Raw genomic sequence first — 11154 nt, 5'->3', positions numbered from 1 at the left:
CACAGGCACTTTAAATTGTGGCAAGTGTGTGCTGACTCATTGAACATGAGTTTTACCTCGAGTGGTCAGCTCTGAAGACAGCCTGGCCACTTACCATGAGGTGTGCACACTTGTGCAACCACATGCAAGTTATTTTGACTTGCCTTCTCAAAACGATGTATTTTTTTAATTAAGTTGACCTGTATAGATTATATAGGTCACATTATCGATGGGAATCGTTTAAAAAGGAAAAATGCCAGCCTAATTTTTGGTATTACAAAAATAGGGCATTTGAACGGGTGGTACAGACTTTTTATAGCCACTGTAGGTAGGTAACTAGGTGTGTAGGTAGGTAGGGGGTCAGATAGATAGATAGATAGATAGATAGATAGATAGATAGATAGATATTTGCGGATTGTGTTGTGCGTCTTGTGGAATAAATATCAACCCTGACCACTGGGAGGGATTTTTAGAAGAGCCGTGATGTCTTCTCCACACTCGAATCAGCATGCCTCCTCCTATCGCGTCGACACACGGACACGCCGCTAGGGCTACTCTTCGTAGTACGTAGTAGAAGAGGCAGCTTTGTCCGCCGGCCCACTGACTGACAATCGGCGTGTACTGTACCCAATGCGAGAAAAGAAGATGCACCCCACTCCATGACCTCCGCTTCCTCTTCTTCTTCCTCCTCCTCCTCCTCCTGCATCCGATTGTATCGAAATTCGCTAAATGGGATTCACCAGCGTTTCCACAGCAACGTGCACTTATTCGTCAAATGAGGACGAGCGAGAGGATTTATTAACACGTCTCTGATTTGTGTTGGGCTTTATCTCAAGAAAAACGGTGAGTCTGTTTGTATTATTATGGGCATAGAATTTATTTATTTTAAAAAGCGAGCCACTGCGTATTTTCTCCCATAAACGTGGTTAGAGCGTCCAATCATTCGGCCGGTTCCATTCAAGCAAGCCGACGGACCACAAACAATGTTGTCGTGTTTCCGACACCCCCCTCCGAGCCTGACACACAATAAAAGCGACGCGTATCAGGCAAAATATCACGCTTGTACGGGCTTCCACGGTCATTTCACGGCGGGGAAAAAATAAAAACACTGTGGGGGAAACAATAAAAAAAAGAGAACAATCCATTGAAATTCAAAATGGAGCAGCACCTGTTTCGACTCATCTGGTCGAATAAACAAGCCTCGGCAGCATTTTCACTCTTTTTTTTTAATGTACCTGTATGTGGTTCTGTTAATTTAACCCCGACCATCTTACATGTTCTGGAATGCGGTGTCCGTATGTAACATTTTTATTGTCTTTTTTAATAATTATTTTTAAATTCCAATTCCAACCCCCCTTCTAGTATGTGATTTTGACAGCTGCTACTCCGGCTGGCAGCTAGCACCCCACCCCTTCACCAACAACTGGGCTGTTTGAAATCACTTCCTTTTCATTACTGTATAGAGCACTATTATGGCTAGTTGATTTTGTTCTTCTGCTCTAAATGATGTTTTGTGAACACATAGGTTATCCTCTACATGCAGTCGTTTCCTCAATGTATCCCACAATGCATCTTGAAAAGTAGTGAACATTCAATGGTCACTTGAAAAGCAACATAATGATATAGTGTCGTGGGTTTTTTTTCCATTTCCAGGGTATTGTTTAATTTTCACTATAACAAATTCATGAGCTGTAGCACAAAAACAGGTCAGACAAGTTCTATGAATGCTGTCACAAAGATACACAGTGGTACCGTTGTGGCAATTTACGAATAGTAAACAATAAAAAAAAATAGGTTTGAAGCTGAGCCACTCCTTGTTCAATATAACTGTCAAACTAGTTTTGCTATAGTAAAGTCCACTTAGATTAAGAGGAAGTCAGTTCAAACATTTCCTTGCTCCGGTCGATGCAAAACATTGATGTTCATTCTTTAAGAGTTTGAGAGGCTCTCATTACTCCATACAGGGATCATTGTGTAAAACACACACTGATAAAACAAAACAAAACTGAAGTTGCCAGTACCAGTGGCAGCGTAAGATGCCTGCCGTCTGGCTTCAACTGCATGCGGCTAATTGTTAGACCATTCATATGTAAGTATGAATTATATTTAATTGTCTTTACTGTATTTTAATGAAGTACAATATTAGAGATATATTATTTATTTAAAAAAAACATTTACAGCTTTTCAATTCATTCGTTTTTTAAGGGAGAAACGTGGATCGAATGTTTATCAACGTTTTAGAAGTATTGGGGAGGGGTGGTGGGGGGGGGTAAACACCTTTCCCCCCCCCAATGCATTACAATGGGCATCAATTATACACAGATTTTTGCTTTTCCCTATCCTTCATGAATAGTGGGGCTCCACTGCATATAAACATCCCTATGTGGCATACGGATTTTTACTGTACTCAATGGTGAACTCTATAATCAGTCCCTGTATGGGGATTAGGGAGTAGAGAATGAGTGAATGATTCCGCACACAGCCGGAATAATTCTATGGGAATAAAAATTCAAATGATGATTCAAATCCATTTACATTTACTTTTTTGGCTGGGATTTGGATGAGTTCCAGCTCATTTGCATGAAAGGAAAGCCGATTCGAGGCTAGGCTCTGAATGGGATGTGCGAATCACCAGAGCGGTGTGATGGTGAGGCAGGGGACACACAACATTGGACTTTTTACCTTTTGGTAACCTTTTCTCTTGCAAGGACCACAGTCGTAGGACTGGTTATTTGTTGCTTTTTTCCCCCTTTTTTGGCTGTCGAATTATCATAGAAGTATACATTATATTTGTGGGGGAGAGCAGTCACTCGCCCACTTGAGACTGTCTATAAGGATTTTACTGTGTCACTGTTCAGAATGGGGGCGTGAAGGTGACCGGGCAGTTTTCTATCTTCAGGGGTAGTATGTGGGATGACATTTTGCTGTGTCCTTTTCACTGCCTGTGTAAGCCTTCCTTTTTTTGCACATTTTCCGTGTCACTCGTCGGTGTAAACGGCATTCACAATGATTCGGAGAGATAAAGTCAACCAGGCAAATTTCCATCGTCGGGGGTTTTATTGATGTAGGATGACATCTATCTACCAGTAGTCCTTTTAACATTGCCTGGAAGAGCCCTCCCATTTTCTTCCCATGCTTTTCTGTACAAATGGCAACGACATTGAATCAGAAGGAAAAGTCAACCCAGCAATTTTCAACTTTTGGAGGTAGTATTGTTGGTGCCCCGTTTATACTGCCTGGAAAAGTAATTATTCTCTCTGAATGCCAGTGACACGGAATCAAGGGATTTAATTTGACCGAGCACATTTCCGCATTCTTAAATAGTTTCAGAGCTGTAACTGATGCAGGTAAAGACCTTAATATTTCCATCTTTTTTTCATGTCAGTGTTCTGTGGAAACAGCATAAATGTGGAATTCGGGCAAAGTCGACCTGGCAAATCTCCACCCACGGAGATAGTATCAGTGGTGAGCAACTGATTGTAATAGCCATCTTTGTTGCCGTTCTATGTAAAGGGCACCACACAGAATGTGGGACAAAGTTAAGCCGACAATTTTCCGCCCTCAGAAGTAGTATCATCAGACTTGTCATAGGTGGCGCTACACCTGCAAAGGCCGTCAGGTGTCCGCCTTTTTTCTCCAGTGTTACTGTCCCGTCGAAATCGCATACGCACAGAATCGGGGGCAAAGTTGATCAAATTTTCCGCCTTCTGAGGTATGAGAAGTGCGACAACCTTTGTCGTAGCATCATTTCCACTGCCTGAAAGGCTTTTTTTTTCTGCATTACTATTCTGTACGCACAACACCAACACAGAATCGAGGAAAGAAGTCAACCCAGCAAGATGACAGAAAGGCGCGACTGAATTCTTCACAGTCACTTAATCAACTATTCTGCCCACCCACACAACACCGTAGATTTCCACGAAACCTTCCATGCTTGTTTACTTCTTAACTGGTCTTGTCAAATATTGACATCTCAGTTCACATGCTGTCATTTATTGACAAAGAGCGCGGCACCTCCGCAGTGAACTCGCATTCAACCTCTGACCTCCTTCGTAGAATTAGTAACCATTGCACACAGGCAACACTCGCAGCCAAAGCCCGCACTCGCAGATGGTCGGAAAGGGAAGTGTTTTTTAATCAGGCAAATGCCAGCATCCTCTGCCTGTCTTCCACTTTTTGACGTGCTGCGAGATAGAACTTTCTAAAAAAAAGAAAAAAGTCCTTAAGGTCGGCAGACAAAATGAGATTGGAAAGCACTGGGTTGCAATGCAGTGTTTCATTTTTGCCCCAAACAACCCATTCTTTGTCTCTCTCTTGACTTATTCACATCATTGTAAAGCTGTGCACAGGTAATCAGGACAAATTTGAGCATGTCACCCCCACATTTGATAAAAGTCAGCAAAGCCCCAATTATCAGATGGTTCTAAAAGACTATACAGGCCAATTATCCTGAAATGAGGGGTGTGTTAAGAGTTATTTTTTTCTCCCCTATCTGCTCATAAAACGGCCCGACAATGTTCAACTTAAACACTGGCAAATTCTTATGTGTGTGCTAAGCGGTCAACACAGAGTTTGGCTGATCCAATGACAGGTAGCCCGTTAGCTGATGTCTAACACAAACAGAAGAGAAACCGGTTTTGTTAAAGTGTTGTCTCACAAATGATTCACTGCAGTAAAAATGATCAGGATTACAAGATTAGCCTGTCTTCCTCTACTGTTACTCTTTCTTCTTTGTATTTTCCGACAGTCTGAATGCCCTGCAGCATCATCCTACCTTTCACGGTGGGTCAGTCTTGGTACTATGACAGACGGAAGAAAATGTCGCAATTTCAGTGAATGTATTATGTGGGTGTTTTGTGGTGTTGGTCATCTCAAATAAATTGCACAGTATAAGAGAAGTAAAACACTTGAGATGTTTTTTTTCCCCATGTGTCAGGTCACTTATATTTTAAACAGTCAGGTAAGATGTTAAAAATGGGTATACAGTTAAAACCCACTTTGGACCTAAAATGCAAACATGTATGTGAATGTTTTCATCTTGAGTCGCCACCCCACCCTGCACACCCCCTTACTGCGAAGCTCTCATTGGACTGCAACATTGGCAGCGGTGACTTCCTTCGCTCTCTGCAGCAACTGTTCCCGTCTGTTGTGACTCATTCACGTTTGTCACGGCCAAATGTTCACATCGGGATTATAAATGCTGGATGGAGGGGAGGGGGGCGGGGAGAAGGGTAAAGAGGTCCACAGTTCTGTTGTCTTGAAATATAACTAGGTAGAGTTACATAATGCTGTTTGTCATTATAATAACCAGTATACCCGTTTTGGCAGCCTCTCCATTCCTACACGGCAGTAGACAAGTTCCAGAACTCTCAAGGTTAGCTGTTATTGAACGTTGATCACTATTGGTGATTTGATGATCAGACAAGCTTGAGAACTGAAGCGATGGTTACTTATGATTTTAAAACACTCCATGTTTACATGAAACCTCCAGTGCCAAACACAATTCATTCTGTGATACTTGTCATCCTTTAAAAACACTTTTTTTCATGCATAATTAAATTTTTATTATTTCCTAATTCATATGTGCAATTTAATCCACTTTCCTAAATGTAAGGCCTCTGGGAACATTCAGATTTTGAGATTCAACTGTATGAGATGTGGTTTCACTTGATGTCAGATGTTTTGGTTTCACCCACTTCATCAGACTAATTGTATACGCTTCTGTGTCTTCCGTAAAAGTGAGTGCTTGTGGAAGTACTCTTGAGTTCAATTGTGGCACCCCATATTAATATTCCCAAGTATACTTGATTTTGCACAAATATGTAAGACACGCGGACCTCAATCAAGGAGTTATTTACCACTGCTTTCATCCTCCCATTATGCCTTCCCACTGCTCAGGTGTCTTCACTGATAATTCTTTCTGAGTGTCACATGTGGTTCTCTCACATTCTTTACACGAGTGGACAAACTGATAAAGTGTCACAAACCCTCTCCCGCCCAGCTTCGATTTCATTTTCCGTCCTCTAGGTTCCTCTGCTGTCTTCAATATCCGTCCTCTGATGAAGGATCGCCATCCCTGTTTTATACCCAAGTTATGAACGGAGCTGCGTGTCGGCGTATTCTGATGTTAGCTTGCTATGACACCATATTGGGAGAAAGTGAGAGGCTCTTTTGGCGGTGTGAGGTCGGATGTTTACATACAGTTTGCAGACTGCGATGCTTTTAAGTGGGCTGTTCTAGTGTTTCTTTGAAAGTACGTTTTCAATCATCCTTGGAACACTCAGATATTGTTCCCGAGATCAGCCTATATGTAAGGCACAAGGCTCACAAAACACCAACAAGCAAAAATGTCACAAAAAATACATAGGTTAAATATGTACCCTCTGCCATCTCATACAAGAGAATTTAGTTGCTCTGCCAGTGACGTTGCTGCCACAGATTAAAATAAATGAATAAATAAAAAGCAGGGCGGCCCGGTAGTCCAGTGGTTAGCACGTCGGCTTCACAGTGCAGAGGTACCGGGTTCGATTCCAGCTCCGGCCTCCCTGTGTGGAGTTTGCATGTTCTCCCCGGGCCTGCGTGGGTTTTCTCCGGGTGCTCCGGTTTCCTCCCACATTCCACAAACATGCATGTCAGGCTGATTGGACGCTCTAAATTGTCCCTAGGTGTGGGTGTGGGCGTGAATGGTTGTTCGTCTCTGTGTGCCCTGCGTTTGGCTGGCAACTGATTCAGGGTGTCCCCCGCCTACTGCCCGGAGATGGCTGGGATAGGCTCCAGCACCCCCCGCGACCCTAGTGAGGATCAAGTGGTTCGGAAAATGGATGGATGGATGGATAAAAAGCATTGTAGTAAATATACATTTTAGAGCAGTTAATTAAAATGTAAAGATTTGGCTGCCAGTTCAGGGATTATCCCACTTCTCTCGTAAAAAGTGAGTTCGACCACACTTCACCTCACCTGCAATTATGAACAGGGCAGCCAGTACAAAAAATGGTTGGATTAATGATGGTTATCCATCTCTTTCTGTGCCCATTGTTCAACTGGCAGCTCGTCCAAGGTGTGATTTGCCTTTTGCCCTAAAGTAAATTGGGATAGTCTCCAGCTCACCTGCAAACACGATATAGAAAATCGATGGATAGCTTTTGATACGTGACACATTTCACACATTCCGGTCCATCACTTTCACTTTCAGCAGACCTGTTATTGTGGCTTGTCGCTGTGTGACTCACTGTTGCACTCACAAGGATGCCTTCACCCCCTGAAGGACGTTAAGACCACATCTTGGCGAGAGTTGAATCAAATCTCTGGAGAACGCACGCCTACATTCTCCCACTTCATCAGCAGGGGTCCCTCCTTATCATTTGACATGCATGTTATATTTAAAATAAATTAAATCTAAAGCCCATTGAGCTGTATACGCCGGCACCTCCACATTCTTTTTATGGCCCGCCGGCACTTCCTCCTTCGTCGTTTGTTAATAGCACTCAGTCGGAAAAAAAAACCAAACCCACACGCAAGTGTTGGAAAAAGGATGTGAGATGCTACCGAGGTTGAGTGCGAGAGCTTCCCAGCGACTAGGGAACAGCTGCTCATACGCACACACATTGGTGCAAACACTGTCTGGAACTGAGAGTGCCTCCGTCCACAGGAGGAACAAGGCCGTTTTCATGCGTGTGTGACTGTCTCTGTTTCAGCCCGCCTGAAATAGCTGGTCTCGCAATGAGTCATCTTCAGCTTCCCAGAGGGAGGTCTGCTCTTGTGGTGCGAACACACACATCCATACATATAGACACACACACACACAATGTCACAGCTTTCTGGGGATGCACTTAACTTGTCTTTGTCGCTGCTTGTCGGGATGACGCCGGCATTCTCCACTGACTGTAATAGATACGTTCAACACAAAGGAGCTGGAATTTCCACAAGGAAGCATTGTTGAGACATTTGTCGATTATTCCCTCCTACCTTGTGTAAAACTATATGGAAGAGAAGTTGAGCACATATAAGATGGCCAACATGTTTGTACAGTTATATGTTTGCAGTTTAACATTGCACTCCTGACTAGTAGAGTGGAAGTTTTGCTTTTCACAAGCTGCTGTCCTTTCCCAGGGCACAACAATCATGATAGTGCTAGATTCTCTCTTTTAGCTTATCATAAAACTGTACATAAGTGGAACATATACAGGAAACCGACAAGCTGTTTGTATGAATGGAAGATGCAGACCTCTGCAATGGCATAACCATCATGACCAGCAGAGGTAGATTATACCATCAAGCTTAATGGTTTGCACAACGCTGGACATAAGAAAACAGAGAATGTAGGGAAATGGGCAAGACATTACATTAGTACATTTGCAAGATGCGGTCCTCTGACTGGGTTGAACAATCATTCCCAAGAGTGATGGAATCCCCCTTCAAACTCATTCATTCAAAAAAAAAATATATATATATATAATATATATATATATATATATATATATATTGAATAAAAATAGAGAGGAAATAATGAGAATGTTTTTCATTAAAAGATAATAATAAATAAATAAACAAAGGTGGTCAAAGTATATCCATCCATCCATTTTCCGATCCGCTTGATCCTCACAAGGGTCGCGGGGTGTGCTGGAGCCTATCCCAGCCGCCTTCGGGCAGCAGGCAGGGGACAACCTGAACCGGTTGCTAGCCAATCGCAGGGAACACAGAGACGAACAACCATCCACACTCACACCTAAGGACGATTTTGAGTGTTCAATCAGCCTGCCATGCATGTTTTTGGAATGTGGGAGGAAACCGGAGTACCCGGAGAAAACCCACGCAGGCCCGGGGCGGGACATGTAAACTCCACACAGGGAGGCCAGAGTGGGGATTGAACCCAAGATCTCTGCACTGTGAAGCCGACGTGCACACACTAACCACTGGACCATCGGGCCGCCACCCCCCTCCTTCAAACTTACCCACTAATATGAAACAGTATGTAACATTATGTGGAAAACAAGTGCTCTGTGTATACCTTTTGTGTTAAAACAGTGAATAGTTGTGGTCATCGGCCAGTACATACGTGTAGAAGTTGTGCCAGGTAGTTTTGCATTTACCCGTCATGTAGAGCTACCAGTATAAAAATGTAAAAGGGACAGGGCATACGGAAAGTAGGTGTGTACATGTGTCAGTTGCAGTCATAGATCCTCCCCTGTAACTTGTGTAAATCTGAACCTAAGAGGAACTGTGTGCGAAAAACAAACGAGTTGGGTTTGCATTTGTGTGTTTGAATAGTCATAATTGCGCTCCTCTATTGGACATAACAATCATGCTCGAGAGTAATAAATGCCCCCAGCTTGATTAACTGTGCAGTTTAAAATGATACATTAGAAGAACAAAGTACAGTCTGTCCTCTGTTCACGACAGAGTTATGCTCCTCTGATGGCGATGTAAGAATTTGTATGTAATGCATTGTAGTCTGTCACAAACCGACCCTCTCCCGGTGGTCAGAATTACCATAAAACATTAAGGGGGAGGCATTGCGCATTCCAAAGTTGTTGCCAAATACCACAAGGACAAGATGACGTAGGCCATTTTCCATGGATTCGAGTTGATTACATTAAAAGATAGTCCCGGATGCGCAAGCCTTGTCTTCACCTAAATTTAAGGGTTCCTTTTTTTATCGCACTCCTTGTCTGAAAATTGTGCAACTCTATTAAGTAACATGCTACCATGGTAAAAACAAAAACAAACCAAAAAAAATGCAGGCAAAACAAAATACTTGTATTGTACCCAAGCAAAACAATCACGGATGAGCTGGTGTGCCAGTATAATTATTTTCATGAACAAACAAAAGCCAGTAAAAATTTCCGTGGCAGACATACTGACAAGCACAAAATATAACTGCCATTGTCCTTCCAAGTTGTAACTAACTACCCTGGCTCACCACAATTTCAACTCTCCTTCTGTTTAATGCGCATTGATTCGGTCCAGATTGATTCGACAGACGGCAAACTACCTCGTCCGTCTGTGTGTTGACACTGTCAAGGTGTCCTGGTCGCCCCGTTTGGCTATCAAACAGTTTGAATTGAACCTGGAGCCGCTCCAAGGCTTCCGTTTGGTGGGGCCAATATAAATAAAGATGTATTGTGTTGATAGATGGATGACACGAAGATGGGAGTCACACTGCTAATGCGGTAGCAATGTTTGAGGTTTGTTTTTATAGTTTCCGTCACGGTGAACTGTGAATATCACTGCATCAGTGAACTTTGTACAATTCAGTCAGCTCATTAGACAGGAACTGAAAGGGGTTTTGACACCTTGATTACAAATTACTTATATATAGCATGGTACACTTAAATAGTATTGCAGGGTAGGCTTTTATGCAAATAGAAGTTAAATCGGGCAGTCAATTGAAGACTTAGATTTTTTTTCTTTTTTTTATCCCCTTGAGATTTATCGTTTCTACGCAAAAAAAGGAAGTGGTCAGGGCGATAAAGGAAGTTTTTGTTGCTCTTTGTTCCATTGTGTGTAGATTTAATCCATCAGTACCGGTAAATTCGTCTTCACTTGAGGAAGAGACAACGGGTTTAAAATTTAGTAAAGCTGAGCTGAACCCAACATCAGGTGTAAGTTGGAGAAAGACGAGTCATCCTTGCTCCTACAACATCCTGACCCATCACTGGCTGTCATTCCAGGTCTGCACATGGGGGCTGGCAAGAGCAAGCCCAAGGAACCGGGCCAGCGCTCCATGAGCGTGGACGGCACCATCGGGACGGGCTCAGACAGCGGACACTTCCACCACCTGTGCCCCGCCCAGCAGACCCAAACCCCGAACAGGAGTCCTGCGGTGAGCACGGGGCGGCGAGGTTACCAAGGGTACCAGCATGCGCCCACCAACACCCCTGAGCTTGCTCTCTTCGGAGGAGTCGACCACACGGGCACGGTCACTTCGCCTCAGAGAGGACCTTTGTCAGGTATGCTTTCCAGTTACATTGCATAGCACCAAATTTTTCTCCAGTCTTAGACGGGGACTCAACAGAGCCACCGTATTGTTCCTTGGGAAGCAATTATTTCATGGTGACCCACAATGACTTTTTCTTTGCTGGTTGCCTGGTAACCTCCAAGTGAGAACCAGAAGCTCAATTTTTATTTTATTTTTTTACACTCTGCACTACACGCCTGCGCGCGCGCGCGCACACA

At 43.3% G+C, this 11154-nt stretch overlaps 1 protein-coding gene across 5 annotated transcripts in view; it reads left to right on the top strand.

Moving 5' to 3' along the window:
* The first annotated feature begins 552 nt into the window (after positions 1-552).
* Positions 553-11154, top strand: part of LOC147200923 (proto-oncogene tyrosine-protein kinase Src-like) — a 35086-nt gene continuing 24484 nt past the window's right edge. For 4 of the 5 annotated variants that reach the window (XM_086117291.1, XM_086117289.1, XM_086117290.1 and 1 more), the window contains exons 1-2: positions 553-822; positions 10650-10928. In XM_086117291.1, the coding sequence (XP_085973417.1) occupies positions 10658-10928 (271 nt within the window). In that variant the 5' untranslated portion in view covers positions 553-822; positions 10650-10657. Of the gene's footprint in view, positions 823-7673; positions 7741-10649; positions 10929-11154 lie in introns of all 5 variants that reach the window. The other variant, XM_086117288.1, reaches the window with a different exon arrangement.

The sequence above is a fragment of the Hippocampus guttulatus genome, chromosome 8 (assembly GCF_054856545.1).
Source record: "Hippocampus guttulatus isolate MCC_2025c chromosome 8, RoL_Hgut_1.0, whole genome shotgun sequence".
Lineage (NCBI taxonomy): Eukaryota > Metazoa > Chordata > Actinopteri > Syngnathiformes > Syngnathidae > Hippocampus > Hippocampus guttulatus.
The sequence above is the reverse complement of the archived record's forward strand: the minus strand, read 5'-3'. Positions and strand labels throughout refer to the sequence as shown.